This window comes from Diplotaxodon limnothrissa, linkage group LG16 (genome assembly GCF_057381915.1).
Source record: "Diplotaxodon limnothrissa isolate DT_005_m linkage group LG16, D_limnothrissa_male_GT1.1, whole genome shotgun sequence".
Lineage (NCBI taxonomy): Eukaryota > Metazoa > Chordata > Actinopteri > Cichliformes > Cichlidae > Diplotaxodon > Diplotaxodon limnothrissa.
Window position 1 is genome coordinate 24999430 of NC_140611.1, and position 16395 is coordinate 25015824.

At 39.2% G+C, this 16395-nt stretch overlaps 2 protein-coding genes across 3 annotated transcripts in view; both read right to left on the reverse strand.

Moving 5' to 3' along the window:
* The window catches only part of LOC146616277 (protein TANC1-like), a 110936-nt gene extending 103979 nt beyond the window's left edge, over positions 1-6957 (reverse strand). The window contains exon 1 of the mRNA XM_085374778.1: positions 6861-6957. The gene's annotated coding sequence lies outside the window, so the exon portion shown is untranslated. The remainder of the gene's footprint in view (positions 1-6860) is intronic.
* A 3850-nt stretch (positions 6958-10807) lies between these two features.
* On the reverse strand, positions 10808-12714 carry dap1b (death associated protein like 1b). 2 transcript variants are annotated; one of them, XM_085374535.1, is made up of 4 exons: positions 12573-12714; positions 11677-11773; positions 11457-11520; positions 10808-11341 (listed from the first exon to the last, which is right to left on the reverse strand). In XM_085374535.1, the coding sequence occupies exons 1-4, from the start codon at positions 12640-12642 to the stop codon at positions 11225-11227; spliced, it is 348 nt and encodes a 115-aa protein (XP_085230661.1). In that variant the 5' UTR covers positions 12643-12714; the 3' UTR covers positions 10808-11224. The 2 variants fall into 2 exon arrangements, with proteins under 2 accessions (XP_085230661.1, XP_085230660.1); XM_085374534.1 differs by having other exon boundaries at positions 11457-11523; positions 12573-12713.
* Positions 12715-16395: the final 3681 nt, after the last annotated feature.

Consider the following 16395-nt stretch of genomic DNA (forward strand, 5'->3'; position numbering starts at 1 on the left):
AGCATGCTTTGTTAGCCTGATGGTCTTTACCATTAAGCATACATGAGCACATATAATTTGTGAGCATTAAACATGCTCCAAAAAATAGTAACACCAAATACATGGTCAAGACCATCTAGTTCAGGGATTCGAAATAGCATAAATGGTATCTAGCAGGCAAGTAGGGCCAAAACTGCCATGGATTAAGGATTACTGTCATTATAACAGCTGAATTATTTAAAGAAAAAGTCACCCCTTTCACAGCTTTTAGTAGTAAACTAGTAAAGAGATTTAAAAAATTAAAATATTTTTTTACTGTTCTAAAGTTGAACATTTTCACCAGGACGTCTATAGTAATTGCCTCACTACTGTAAAAGTCACCGCATCACACTGCTATACACAAAAACTGTTCTAAGTTAAACCAAGTTATGTCTCTGTAATGGGCATGTGGTATCAAACAACTTACAAATGTCAAAAAATCAGTATGCATGTATGCATCTTGGAACTCTGAAAGCCAGTATGACAAATGAGTATACAAAAATAATGAGAAACCCAAAGAGGTGACACCATTTGTGCCAAACAAGTTATGAGAGAAAAGAAAGAGCAGAAGCAAAACCAATGAGTGCACTCTGGTCACCATTTGATTCAAAGGTCTGCATAGTCTGAATGAATCATGTGTACAAGTTGCAGCAGCCTTAAGGATACACCAGTGTCAAAGAAATGGACTAGAAATCAAACCTACTACCTCCCTGTAGCTGAAATGGACTTAAATGCTCTCATGTTCCTGTTATTAGAGATAATATTCAAGTTTCTGTAGTCAAGAAATGCCTTTAAGCATCAGAAAAAGCAGTGGTTTATAGTATCATATTTCCAATGCATAAACTTTCCCAGAACACAAAGAAGCCTTTGAAGAACTCGGCAACGTGCATTTCTACAGGAAATGAAGGACTACACATTTCTAATAATAATAATACTAATAGGGCAAAGTAATACCATCACATCAACTACTACATGGCTTGTAAGTAATATCATGTGGCTTGATCATTTCAGCAAATTTAACAAATATCATGGGAAAACGTTTCAAAACAATGAGAAAAAAGGTCAGTACTCCTTTGTTTGTTTACTTTTAGCCAGTAGAAAATCATCATTTCATCAAAGGCCGCGGCAAATCCAAGGTTCGAGCTTGGGGCAAAATAAGCTTGGTTCTTATTGAGGATGACGAGCCAAATGGCTTAGTGCAAAACTTAAAAAGATAACAAATCTGATCTACTTATAAGACTGGCATGAGAAGCTTCAAAATAGAAGAAAATCTTTCCCAACAGGCAAAACAAAAAAACAAAAAAAATTAGCAGAAACAAAACTTTATCTATTACAGCAGCTGAAGTAACCATTCATTAACAGAAAGTTCAGGTGCGTGCCAAGCTTCAAACTCAAGAGCGTGTTTTACCCCCTTTTGTCCTTTTGTCTATCACCTGAGATTACATAATGGCAATAAACAGTGTTTAACTGACTTTAGCATCAGTGAATAAGTAGGACAGTTAGTAAGAATGGAGTAAAAACAGTGCCTTTTGTGTTCGGTTATACCCCTAATCCCTGTGTCAGCAGTGAAAATGAGTGAACCTGTTTGGTTTTATCCATGAACCATTGATCTAGAAGCGTTAAGGCATGTTTAATGGGCTAGTGAGTACTCTGAATATGGAGTTACATTTCGGGGTCTGGAAACTAAACCTGGCGTGGGAATGTCAGAGTAAGGCAAGACCATGCAGTGAATTTGCATAAAACAGCACTAATTTAGATAAAGATCACTAGGTACTATGAATTTACGGATGAGCCGGCATGGTTTCCGCTCTTCGCTCCCAGGTTAGACCACCTCCGATGTAACTCCACACTGAGTAACAATGTTGCGTCAATTTCCGTCCTCATCTCTTGTTCTCAATAATGACTAAACTCTCTTATCACTCTGATACTAAATTGCTGCAGCAGTGAAGTGGAAATAAAAATCTGCAGTAAAAATAAATAAAGCCAAATCGTTGCTACTTGGACTAAGTTTGGTATTCACTTCTGTGAGAGACTGGTATTTGAGTAAGAGTAAAACATTAACAAGCAGTGCGCAAAGTCTACAGGAAGTCCACGCAACACATCTCTATTAAGGTTTTATCAATCAGTGAGTCACAAAAAGAATTATAGCAAGGCGCCAGTGCACCAAACAAAAAAAAGCATTACAAATGACAGATCTTCACCGCCGTGTTTGCACTTTTGTATTTCCATTCATTTTTCATAAAATAGTAATAATGAACAAACAAATATCAATAAACACTTGAGACAGGTTACCATTCTGTAAGTTGGCAATATGGCTCCAAAATGACGAAGTTTTTCAGGTGTGCGTTTTACCAAAAACGGGTAAACGCTGACATCTCACTGATCCAATTAAGATTTGTTTTCCTAAGTCCTTGTTATGACAGGAATACAATTGGTCTGGGTACAAAACATTTGCACACAGCAGCTCTTTGTTGACGACTGGCTCATCGGTTTGTGGGAACCCAAACACTTCCATACTTCCAAACATAACCAATGTATTTATGTAGACCAGGAGAACATAAAAGCAAGTGCAAAACAGCACACGTTCCACAATGGCGACATATGGCCACAGTAAAACTGTTAACAAACCATCGAGTTTGGCTTTCCTGGTTTCTTCGTCTACAGCAACCTTCACGGGTGCTTGCTGCAGACTGGTCCAGCCCACTCTACAATGAAGGAGAGCAACAAGCCGCACACAGATGAGAGTACAACTCACACAACTATGTGCAATTTGCAGACACCAGTCACACATGCAAAGGAGATATTGCACACAGGTCATCGCACATTCCTCCCACAGACTCTAAACTAGTGTCAACTAAATAATCATCAAATTCATTTGAAATACAAATAAAGTGAATACTCCAAATAGTGTGTTGTGCTGTTTTTACACGTTCTTTTGGTTTATATATATGACCCTCTCTCTTTTTATCACCGCATCTCTGGAGTTCTCAAAAATAGCTTGAAAATGTAAATCACTAACAGCTGGCACCAAGAAGCACCTCCAAACAATCACGTGATTTAGACACACACAGCCTAACCACATGCTCAGATATGGGAAAACATACACACTATACTCGCTCTCACACCTGGACTTTCAACTTATACTGCAGGAAACGCCGGGCATTTTTTATGGCTATTAAATTCTGCAAATGTCAACAGCATTACTGAAATACAAGACAAACTCCAAATAAATGGCTGTGATTCTGCAGTGTTTTATTAGATGACCCGAGGGGAAATGTGGCAATTAAATGGTAAGGAAAGTCATTTGATACACAAGCTGCCATTCCCTTTATGAAACTTGAGCTAATGCAATTACACAGCTTTGCCACTTTGCCAAAAGGTGTGTACATAATCTGTCGTCCCAGCACCGAGAATGCGACAGAATATTTCCTGATGGTGATGTTATGTTGCGTCTGACACATGCACATCTTTTAAAGAGTAAACATAAAATAGGCTGGTATAATACTCTTGCAGGTTCTTATGATAACTTCAACAGAGCGCCTACCCCACAGGGTGGCACCAACTCCATAACAGCCTGCAACAATTTGTGCTTTGTTCAGGTTCCAAGAGCTCAAGGGGGGTAACCGTTTCTGCTTTATGTCATTATGTCACAACATGCTCTAAAACCACTTTAATGGCTTTGAGATGCAAAAGTGTCTCGCATGTGTTTTCTGTAAATTCCACACACAATGCGCATCATAATCTTCCTCTTGATATATAACGCAGAGGGGATTCCTTCCTTGAAAGTTTCCACATTCATCAGACACAAACCGTCGTTAAGCTTTTCAAACGTAGATGGAAATCACATGGCTACGGTCACAAAATCCTGCAATTGGCCTTCGCTTTGCAACTGCAAACAAGTCGACTGGAAGCTGTCCAGCAGTTTGAGTGACAGCTTTGGCACGTCTTAACGCACCAAACCAAAACAGACAAGTATGTGTAACAGGTTAGGGATAAAGTAATCTCTAAAATCAGATATCTGTATATGAAGATGCAGATTCTGAAAGCAAGAAACGAGATTATTGCTACAGGAAACATTCTGATTTGCACTGATAGTAAATCTGTGCAATCACATTTCAGAAGGTTTTGGTAGCATGCAAGTAAATCATGTGAGGGAAGAGCTAAACAAAAAATAAGTTGCAATTAATCATGACAACGGATGGAGTTTCATGGAGACTTATATGTAACACAGTAGCACTCTTAAACTTTTTGCTAATGTAGTTACAAAATAGGGCACTCCCATAAGGCTACACACAAGCTAATGTGCAGTAAGACCCTTACTCACACCAGATTTTTACACCAAGGCTTTCAGAACCCATCCGGTAGGCTCACATATGGAGTCCTGAACCCTACAAGCCGCTAAAAATCTGGCTTTCCTGTTGGAACCATGGACTGGGTCCTTTCAATAGGACAAAACCATTATCCTTATTATCAGCACCAGCTCAGTGTGTGCTGTCTGTCAGGTCACTGGCTCCAGTAACCTTCCCTCCTCAGCCATAACAATACGACTCTGATGCCAGCATCTGTTATAAGCCAACTGGCTGAGGACCATGGGAACCAGGCTCTGCAGAGAGTGGGAAGCAGACTCTTGAGGGACTTTCAATAAGATGACTGCCCTGCAATTCAAACACCTCATAACAGACAATTGGGGTAGTTCTAGCCTTGGCACAGAGGCATGCAAATCCTCTCTAATGGTTTCATAATCAGCGTAAAATTGCCTGAAATTATGTCGGAAAGTTAATACAGAGCATATTCCCGTTAACTGACCATCAGCATGATTGTCGGCAGCAAAGCCTGTCCCACCTGTTGAGTCTGAAATGGGGGGGGGGGGAAATCAACACTAGAGAGGCAAAGTGCCCTCGGAGCTAAAATGAAACAAGCAGCTGAGTGGAGGAAATAGCAAATGTTGTGGCAGCTTCTCTCAAGGCTGAACGCCTGAAGGCTTTAAGGTTATGAAGACTTTATCAGAGACAGTGATCAGAGAGCAAGTTGAATCTATGACTTCACATGCGATCAACGATCAAAGCTTCATCCTGACATTTACAAGCAATTTCTGAGGAGGTGAAAACAAAAAACTGGAACTTTGATTTTCAGAGCACCTGGCTTAGTTACAGGAGGATTCCTCTACGGAAATATGCTGAAAGCAGCAGAACTCATATCCAGCCAGTGGTCAAACAACTTCAATGACTCAATTTATGTGGGTGGAAAAGATTACAGTCCTTTAGCCTTAGGCCTACAGCTATATCTGGATTTGGTTTTGCTTTCAAAACCACCGCATCCAATCAGAAAATACAGAGCATTAGCATCAAGCAAGACCACACGGTCATAAGAAAAGTAATGACCTTTCTGGAAATCATCTGTGTCCTAATGAGAGGACAATACAATTATCACTGTTCTTCCTCAGCAAGCTGATAACAGACACGAACCACTATATGAAACTTTCAGACATGCAGTCTAAAAAATAAACACAATCCACTGAACATTGATATGAGTTAATCTTATCACTGGAAATCTCTATGAATAGAACCCTGAATTCAAGTGTTCCTCCTGCCTCCATTTTTTAATGCCCATGAACCTTTTCCTCTAAAAGGGGAAAATAACGTTGACAGTGCATAAGATGATGCGCGCACAGTGTTTACACAACACATTGATGGCCACATCTGGTCCATAGCTACCCTCACCTCACTTCTTATCGGATTACTGGTGATAAAGTAATTTAGGTCACTTCAACACTGTGTAGCATGCGAATCTGCACCAATTAAATCTTAAATTCCAAATATTTATTTTCATTTGACATTTTATCGACTATACAGAAACTCTGCAATGGTCTTTCTTCACCTTCAATGAATAGTCCAACTCTGAAATGGGTTTTCCCCAGTTATTCTGACACACATGTGGGCAGTTGGATGATTTCCCCCAGTGGATGAATTTTATCTGCTGTATCCGATTAATTTTGTAGTCCTTACATCTAGTTTCCCGTTTCTTATATATTTGCATGACTGACTTTAAGGATTATTATACCAGGGATCCACCCATATATCAACTGAACACACCATGTGGTGTGGACCAAGGCCATCCCATCCTTGACTCATACTGTATTTCATTCAAAGCCTTAGAATGACACCAGAAACGTTTAAAATGCTTAGACATGAAAAAACCTGCCTGGAAAGTGATGCTTTTCCGACCTTTCTATAATTCTCTCCACACGAAAACAGAAATAAACAACAACTACTGCTACTTACTGAAAACTGTGCTCAGAATTTTGCAATGGAGTCACTATATTTTTTAGAGATTTTTGCAGATGAGGCCATTTTAAAAATTATTGCCATCGAGTAATCGATTAAAATGCCACCTCTTTAGTCAGTATTTATGAAACAAATCTTTTTAATTACTTTGATTAAATTTACTTTAGTTGCTTTAAAGTTGTTTCCTTTGAGTTTAACATCCAAATGAATGGAAACTTTACCTGCTAAAAAAAAGCGATTTTTTTTAACCCACTTACCGAATAACTTCCCTTAAAGTTGACCTAATTTAGCATCTCAGTAACGTAAAGTAAAAGCAGCAGAGAAACCAACTCGAACAAAGAGACTGAATATGTCTGTGCCACTGAAAATAAAAATCCCAATGACTGCTGTCAGTCCCGTTGGTTTTGAAGACTGCTCAATGGGCATGTCCCGACATTCCTCCCAACAAACTGCCACTAAAACTCTCACGCTTTAACACTACTTCTCCCAACTGGTGAACAAACTAACAACAACGACGACGACCACACAAACAATCTGTGAATACGCTTTAAATCTTACCTGATAAATGTCATGGATATTAAAGTCCTAAAAGTTTCACCAGCACTCTGAGCGTATCTCCACACGAGTTCAGTCCCCACTTGCTCCACCAAGGTAGGCTACGGGACGTCGGACTCCTCCTTCTCTCGCATGAGGTCATCTGTGGGAAGGATCAGCAGCGGAGAACAAACCAGATCTACCCCTCCTTCCTCCTCCTCCGCTTCTTTTCTTCTGCTCTCATTTCTGTGTGCATGCCTCATGGACATGACAGGATGCTAGAGATACAAGCTGCAAGCATTTAGTTTAAGGAGTGTGAAATTCTCTAAAACTTCACATTTTCCTTCTTCCGGATGCTCCCTTTAGAGGTCGCCACAGTGGATCATATGCCTCCATCTCACCCTATCAATGGGGTCCTCTTCTGTCACACCAAACTTTTGCATATCCTCCAGATACACACTTCTCTGAGGTTTTCTTCCTCAGAGAAGCAGCTCTATCTTCAATATCCTTTGTCTACTATATCCACCATCCCTCCTCTGCACACTTCCAAACCATCTTAAGCTCTGCCTCTCCAACTTTGTCTTAAAAGTCTTAAAAGCACCTTCTTAAGTCAGCTGGATGCAGGTTTTTTCCCATCCTTATAAAGAGTACAGTTGCACAATGCCAAAATTAGCACCACTGCCTAACACTGAGGCCCAAGCTCAGTTTAATGATTGGTTGGAGAAATTTGCAGTCAGTCTGAGACTGAAGAAGTCACTTGAATGGGAGATGAATCCAGAGGAAGTGCATCAGCTGTCTGTGTTTTCTTCCAGAAGCCTTCTGGGAATATATGTAGAAAGAAGAGAACTCTAAAATGAAACTTTAAGGTGTTTAAGTGAAATTAAATCGTGTGATGAAGTTGGAAGTAGTGAATGGACCTCGAACTGAGATTAGTTTTCCACACAAAGGTATTTGTGTTCCAAAATCTGCCCAAGCTCTTTCCACATTGCCAGGAATAAATCTGTTGTAGAATATTGAAGAATCCATTATTTATTTAGGTGGACCAAAAGTTGCAGAACCTAAAATGCTGCAATCAAGCCAAAAGTGTCTAGTCAGATGAAACTTGCCTCGCTGTCCACAACATTTTGCTGAATCACTGTTATTGTGTATAGCTATTGTATTCTTACAAGCTACGCTTTAGACGTCTTCAGGGTGGTCTTTTCGTTTTCATATAATTGGAAGAAAAGCAATAATTGGATGCTTTGGTCTATACAGTCTTTAACAGTTTCTGACAATTTTATTACTATACTTGTTTCAGATCCTAAATGGAGTTTTACTCTGCACTGATAACTGATTGCAGCTATGTGCTACTTTGCATTTGTCGATTTTACATGTGGACATTAAACTGTCTGTAAAATATATGCATGGCCTCATTAATCCTTCCAAGAACATAAAGAGTAACATGGCACCAGATGGGCTGGCTGCTGCACCAACACACTGCTTTGCATTAATGCTTTCTGGTCATCCTTTTTCAGCAACAATATTCACTCTGGGCACATGTAGGCAATTTAAAATCTCCAAACTTTCATAGTCAGCTGATAGCTAAATACATTAAATTGCCAGTTGTCTTACTGTTTGCAAACTTAGCAAGTATGCTGTGTAATTTCCTCCTCGACGATGTGCATTAGAAGGAGGGAAGTTGAAACGTGAGTCAGAGCTTTTATGTAAATGAAGTCTAATTGGTTTAGGTCTGTATTAGTGGCTGCTGAAAGCAGGATGTTGCTCATTGGCTTTGTGCATACTGCTGAATCATAGTTTGACCATAAACCTGTTGACTTTAACATTTTAATATTACAGCTTGATCGAAATGCTAGTTTTACATAGAGTAATAAATATAAAAAATTTCACGAACTACAGCACACGTGTCAAATTAGGTTACTGGATTATTGCAATTAGATCCAGAGTAAGGTTTTCCATACGGTTTGACTCAGTCTGGTGTGGCAAGTGAAGTTCGTAGTGCACCTTAGTCTGTGGTGACCTCATGAGGTAACATTGTTTTATGCAGCTTGTTCTGAGGGAAAAACATTAATCTCAGCGCAATCTTGCAAAAGTTTTTGGTTCTTTTTTAACACCAATTCGTTAACAGCAAGAATATAAAGCGATATGATGATAATTGTTCTACATTGTGCTGAGGTGACAAGAGTCTGCTGTGAAAAAGGAATGATCAGAAATCTTAGTTTTGGTGGAAAATGGGGTCTTACATAAAAAAATCTTTACATTGTGATATTTTCTGCATTTTGCAAAAAAGAAAAATACTTTTTGTGTATTATTATCCTGCAGTTATGATGATATACTTTGGGAAGGAACATGGACAGTGACACACATTTCTTCCAGTAAAAAAAAGGAAGATAAAACACCTATTTTCCGAGTTTGTTTTTTGTTGTTGTTGTTGTTGTTGTTGATGATGATGCTCTCGGGTGAAACTGGTGTGTGAAAGTCTTCAGCGGTTATGAGTTCACAATTCCCTTGGAAACTGCTGTAATGTGCAGATTCCAATAAGACCTGAAAAATAGACTCAGACTTCATCTGATGCACTGAGCACTTCTTCTCCACTCATCTCGTTGCACTCCCCGTGTTTAAACACCACTGCAGCATGTCATTCAAATGTTGCCTTTCCCCCCCCGCTAGATTGCGTTAAGTCCCGTCACCCTCCAACCAGTCACGGCAGATGGCTGCCCCTCCTTGGGCCTGGTTCTGCTGGAGGTTTCTTCCTGTTAAAAAGGATTTTTTTTCCTTTCCACTGTCGCAAAGTGGGTTCACTTGATTGCTGTTTACTCCAGAATATTGTAAGGATTTTGCCTTAGAGGACAAAGCACCAGGTGACTTTTGTGATTTTGCACTATAGAAATAAATCTGCATGGAACTGAAAATATCCAGCAACAAATACATCAATTAAGTCACTTTGGTATTCTGACATGAATCCACACAAATGTCTGTCATTCTTGTGTGTGCTCAGCATGCAGTACTCTGGCTGAGAGAGGTTTCTTTACAGTTTTTATTTTATCCAATCTGTTTCAAACTCCTGTTTGACCATCTGTCTCTTGCAGCTCATCCTGAGGAGCAGAAAGTGGAAAGCAGATTAGTTTGTTTTTCTCTCTCTCCCCATCTACCTTGTGAAATGTGGCACCTGCAGTTTGAGTTTACTAGCCTGCATTCAAGAGGCATCCCTGAAAATGATTAAAACCCAACAGTCACAGCACCTGTCTGGTTCATATTGCACAGAGGTGACCTGTAGCACAGCCTTGACACTAAAAACAATAACACTTCTGCAATCCCTTTTGACTTTCACTTTCCAGACACGTGGAGTCTTGGTGGTTTCTGCAATTTATCCAACATATTAAAAGAAAGAAAAAAAATCACCACTACGCAGTAGTATTGCCAAATGCATATGGAGATACTGAACCCTGGAAAAGGTTCCAAAAAAAATGGTCAAGATATAGATCATGGACAGGCTCCGAATGGAATTGGGGGCAAAATGTTCTAAAGCAAAGATCAGCTCTGTGAATCCTACAAGACCAAACTAGCTTTTATGGAAGAGTTTTCTTTTTCCCCTTTCATCCGTCTCACTGTTTAACTACGACTCACTGCACACACATACTGGGATAATTAAAATAGTTTGGCTACATAGAGGGTGGACTTGCTGGAACATTACGATATCACGGTTCAGTCACTATATGAAAGAGGCCAGATGGATAGAAGCAAGCATATATTATAAGTAAATAAGTAAAAAGTAAGTAAATAATTATAAATAAGCATATATATATTGCATAGATGCATGCAGCTTAGAGATTGACTTGTGAAATCCATGACCAGATAGTCTGGTTTATTAAAGTTATAAATGGCCATTTGCTGCCCCCTTGTGGCCATTTTAGAGTGAATGAACAGAAAACTGTTCCAAGAAATAAACAGAGACATAACACAGTGATGGCTTGCAGTCCGCTTTTTTGTTTTTTAATAAATCTAATACAATTGCCATGCAATACAAAGTGAAGATTCCCCTTAAAAGCACCCTTATAAAACTCAGTAACTTAACCCCTCCCTTCAAACATACTCATACCCACCAAATGCTTTTGTTTTCCAATCAGATGACAAATACAAATATAGAATTCTATTATTATGCCAGAAAAGATGCATGAAGTGCTGGTTTATAGTATTCACATACAAGCTTGGCCCCAAAGAGCTTTTTTTTTTTCCTTCTTCCTTCTAAGTAAACGAAGCTTGAAAGCTTTCACTCCATCAACACTTTACAGGCAACCTGTCAGTCTCAGTCTCCTCATGTGTCTAACACTTCACATTGGTGTTTAACGGCTGACTTAACATGGTTCCCTCTAGGGCATGCCCGAAAAAGTTCAATACTTCCTCGGCTGCTGGATGAAAACGATCCGAGGGGAGTGCGACTTCTCCACCGCGGGGCGCACCTTACTGTGCCTCACGCTCACAGGTGTTTCTGGGAAGTCGTGGCTCAGCTGCAAAACATCAGGAAGGAGGTTTATTATCCACAATACTTTGAAGCACTGCAACTAACCCAGTTGGCTCGGAAAGGAATTAACTCGCTTTTTTAAGAGTTAATGCTTTGTTTACCTTGTCGAGGGTTCCTGTTAGAAGTATGCCAACTTGTTGCATCCTGTTGGGGGTGGCAAGGGACCTGCTGCACAGGTTTTTAAAACAGAGTTATACTCAGCTTTTAAAGCAAAGTTAGTGACCTATATGATCGAAATGCTGCTGGGCATTCTTACACACTAATGTTTGAAGCTAAATTTGTTTTCAGCTCAAGCACATTTACTGCAGAGTGTGAGCATACCTGATTTTATCAGACTTCCTGGTGTCCTTTTCTGGAGTTGCATGGGTGGCATTTTCTTCCATGCCTTTCTTGGCCACCCTTTTACCCCCGGCCTTTACTAGTGATGCAAAAGAGGAAAGAAACAAAAAACAATCTGTGTCAAAGCAGTGTTTTACAGTGCATTTCATGCAACTGAGACAGAAGAGTGGAAAGTAAAAACCACAAAGGTTTTCAACTCTTTTCTCTCACTTTTTGCACTTGCAGTTCAAGCTTATGAACACTAGCATTCATTCAAAAAGTAGTCACTTCGTTGTCCGCTTCATCGTGCAGAGGTGACCTATAATCCTAAAAACTATCAAACACTCTGTACTTTCTTAAAACCTGGACACATGATAGTTTCTGCAGTCTGTCCCTCATAATATGAAATAAAATTAATGTGCCATGGCGTCCAAAAAAACCACAAAAAACCCCCCCAAAACATATATAGTAATGGCACAAAAGTTCGTACAAACGAAAGTATCACATTGTCAGATCGTCTTCGTAAACAGATGAGTGACGCCGCTTCAAGCTGCAGCTGTTAATGCAAAGTTAACTACTGTTCCGCAGCTTTGCACGAATAGCACTGCACGGTGCACCTAACAGGCCTCCCTTCAAACAAAAGCATGCCGATGACGCTTCTTGCACTTTAGTACTCCAATGCCACAGCAGCCAGTCAGCTCCAGCTATCGCACTTTTTCATACTGCGTGTCAAATTAACGGCAAAAGTTACGTTACTGCAGCGGGGTCGACTCGCTCTGAACGACTCTGTAACTGGGTCAAGGAAAGAAAAAACAACAACAACAACTCTCAAGCTTTAATAAAGTTTTAAAAGATAAATAAAAAAAAGAGCAGGCAGCTATCAGAGAGACACGGCTTACCTGCCGGAGGGTGGCCAGCTTTCAGCCGAGCAGCCTCCTTCGCTCCAGATTTGGGGAGTTGTTGCACCATTTCTTAAAAACTTTCCGCAGTGAAAGCACCAAACTGTCCTCGACGCCCACTCCGCTGTTTTTATTCTCTACAACAGAGATGACGTCCCGCGAGGCTACAGGAAGTTTGCAGCCAGCGAAACGCCTCTTTGTTTTCACCTTCTTTTTTCTTTTTCTCTACCCGCTGATAGTTTACCGAGAAAATGAAACTGTACACTAACCGTTTGCAGCACGATTTAACTGCAGCTGATTTATGTTACTGTTACTTGATCTTATTTTGAAAATCTTTTCACAAAACTTCAAGATTGGCAACAAAAAGAGTTTTAACCACACTTAAACTATTTCTAGGTATGACAGCCCACAGACACAAACCCCCAGAGGAAATTTTCGATTGCACGAATATTTTCAGTGAAGAAGAAAATAACACTGTGTCATTTTAAGGCAGATATTTTTTCATCGCATTAGACTCTTTTATCCAGCATGAGGATCCAAAGTAAGCAGCGATAGTGCCACCATGTTTAAAGCTGAAGCACAGAAAGGACTGTCAGATCTTTGCATGTGTATCTAACTGAGGTCAGTTGTGGAGGGGAGATGAGACTTGAAAGTTTATTGTTGACACACTAATGTTTCTTTATGTTTAATGGAGAAGGTAAGACTGACTAGAGGTAAGGTGTGTTATCCCAACAAGCAGAAAAGTGACAGAAACACACTGGAAAGTATACCTGATTGGATATTAAATACACATGTTAGAGCAAATAGTTACCTGCACAGTGTTTTGAGCTGAGCCGTTGTCCATTGTAATGTCTGCTGTGATACACGTCACAGGTTACAGGTAATACAGATCAGTCTATAACCTGAATGATCTGTGCCTTTAATGTCAGGTTCTTCGAATCTGTGACTTTGCTAAGTTCTGTGACTGTACAGCAGTTTCCTTGAATATACAGGTTTGAAGCTTCACAGCTTGCATATGCATGAACTATGGGGGCATTAATGCTGAAAAATGCGTGTGTTGTTGCCTTCCCGGGTATGCACAAGCTGCAGGCTAACTGTCAGCTGGCTTGTGTTAATTTAACTGAAATGTTGGTAATGTGCAGCACAGTGCCAAGCTGCTTGAAACGCGTGGGCCTTAAGGTGGACCAGCTTTTTGTTCTGAGAAAAAAAAAAAAAGTTCGAGACTTCATTATTTTTCAGTTTTAGTATATTTTCTTGCTTATATTTTGTGCATAGAAAAGGGTGCCCTAACACATTCTTACCAATTACAAGGAGACTGTTTTTTGCAGTTCTGCTGCATGTTTTATTTTTTACCATCTAAATATAACAAAGGTTGCTGCTGTGTTGGTTAATGTAAGTTATATTTATAGCTGTTGTTTTGTTTCTTAACTCCTACCTTTATTCTGTGTGCCAAAAGGCTCCAGAAGAAGGAAAAGCTGCTGATGTGCTTAGTTTCCTTTTCCTGTTTGTGCAGTTGGCAAGCTGCAGTTTATTGTATTTTAACTTGAATCTTCTTTAGTTTTAGTTTAATTTGAACGGTGGCTGCGCTTTTGGTCGGGTCTGGCTTTTTCTTCCTTTCTTGACAGTATTTTTTTCTCGTTTGTGCTCAAAGTGGTTTTTTGGTGCATAAAATAAAGTCTAAATACTAAGAAATGAAAAAAAAAAAAAAAAAAAAAAACCCTCACAGGCACAACTGGAAAAACATTTCTTCCTCACCCCAGCTGAACCCCATCGCAGTTATAGTATTACTGTACCTTTTAGTTATCAGAACCTTCACCGTAGATGAAACAAGGAAAACAAGATCATATCGAGAAGTACAAAACCAACAAAATCAGTTCCAATAGTTAAGTATACAACATACTAAGAATAAAATGCATGTACTTTGTAGTGCAAAATTGCAGTATCAATGCATTCATTCTTAAAAAATAATTGTCATATAGCATCACATTTCTTAGCACACTTTCTTGCATAAAGCAAACTTTCTTTAAATAATGTATAAGTGTATTAAAAAAGACTGGAGGTCAATTTTCCTTTTGTTTAGGAAGTCATTTAGCTAAACTCATATTTAATTTGCCTGGCAGCTAGCATGTAGGCGCTATCTTGAGGGAGGTCTCTCATTACTGCACTTAATAGTTTTGTGGATATTTCTGCAGTGTATGAAACTTAAATATTGTTTTAGACTAATGTAAAGATCTGCCTCGTTTGTTGGCTGATGATGTGACTTGTCACTTATGGGTTCAACATGTAGTCCTAAACCTATTTAGCCTCCTAAGCAGTGTATGCTATATAGCTAGTTCTCTAAACTTAAGCTGGTTCTTCAAGTGTTCCTCCCAGTCAGAAGATCCAAAATGAGTTTAAAAAGGAATAAAGTATCCCGAGAGACCCGAGATTAAGTTTCCGAGTGGAATTCAAAAGAGAGTTTAGGGAAAATAGTGCTTTAGCATTACTCCATCAATCGATATGAAAGTGTGATGAGGTTGTTGGTTTTTTTTTTGCAGCACATCAGACTCTGGATCTGCATTTATTGTTATAAAAAGCTGACTTCTTAATTAGATATAGATCAATATAGATCAAGACTGAGTGAAAAGTGTTCATATGAACTGTATTCAGATCTTTAAATAATGCTTCACAATGATATTTGGACCTGTTTATAGGCTGAGATCGGGTGGGGAGTTTAAGCAGATCAGATTAGTTCTCCATCTCTAGGGGCTGTGCCATGAAATTCCTGTCAATAATGCTCATATAACATTAGCAGCTTTTAAAAAAAAAGTCCTTAAAGTTATGGGAGACAGTCCTGGCTCGTAGCTGTGCTCTTACATGCATTTAAAAGCAGATTGCACATTGACTTCACCTGTATTTATTCTTCCTCCTGATAAATTCAGTAAGCTCTAACATTCTGAATTTTGTTTCAGAAGAAACTGCAGTGAGGGGAAAATTGGGTGTATGAAGTCATATGTGACCCAGATTATTAGGTACTTTAATTTGCGTGCACTTACTTTGAGGGGTAATGAATTAAATGAAATCAGGGGCTGGGATAATCTCACTGCTTTGTAAATTAAGTCCATTTCGCAATATTTTGGCAAAGCAGTTTAGCAGACTAAGGCTCCTGGGACTACGCCGGGAAAACTGGATGCAAGTGTCTTTTGTAGGCCGAAGCCAATTAATGGTCGGTATAAACGTATGTATTCCCTTAATGCCAGCTTTACTATAAGCAGCACAGTCCATAGAGTTGCAACTACTTAAGCAAGAAAAAGGCCCGTCTCATGTGGAAGTGTAGCTGGTTTCTGAAAGTGGAGGCTGGTGGAGAAGAGGAATATGAGTAAAAATCAAAATTCTTTGATGATCTGAAAAAGAGAGATAACCCCACTCCAACCCATCAAATACCTTCTGGGCATGAAACAACATTAATTATGAGATCTAAAGAATTTTAAATTGCTTTTGTATGCAAATAAAAAAAAAGATGAATATAGATGAACTTGAACATCTCAGTTTGTCTACAAGTATATAAAGCTGTTCAGTCTGGTGATTATAACACACTGTGTTGGTGTTCTTTTAAAAAACTTTAAGTTTACCAAACTTTCAGCAGTGTGTTTATTCAAATCATTTTAGGCCTAAAGAGCAACTGTATTTCATCTTTTAAGTAGTACTGGCCCCGATCCACAGGAAATTGAACCCTGTCAGTATTCCAGCTCCATATTTTTTTAATTATTATTGACCCATTATTGAGTCACAATTCAAAAACAATTTTTGCTGATCTCATATTGATGCTCGGTGCCTTGGAAAA

Bases quoted from the DNA above. Each gene is read 5' to 3' on its own strand.
- dap1b (XM_085374534.1), bottom strand. From the start codon at position 12,642: ATGGTGCAACAACTCCCCAAATCTGGAGCGAAGGAGGCTGCTCGGCTG. The intron at 11,524-11,676 runs GTATGCTCACAC...AAACCTGTGCAG, and splicing joins AGGAAGTCTGATAAAATCAG to CAGGTCCCTTGCCACCCCCA. The intron at 11,342-11,456 runs GTAAACAAAGCA...GATGTTTTGCAG, and splicing joins TAACAGGAACCCTCGACAAG to CTGAGCCACGACTTCCCAGA.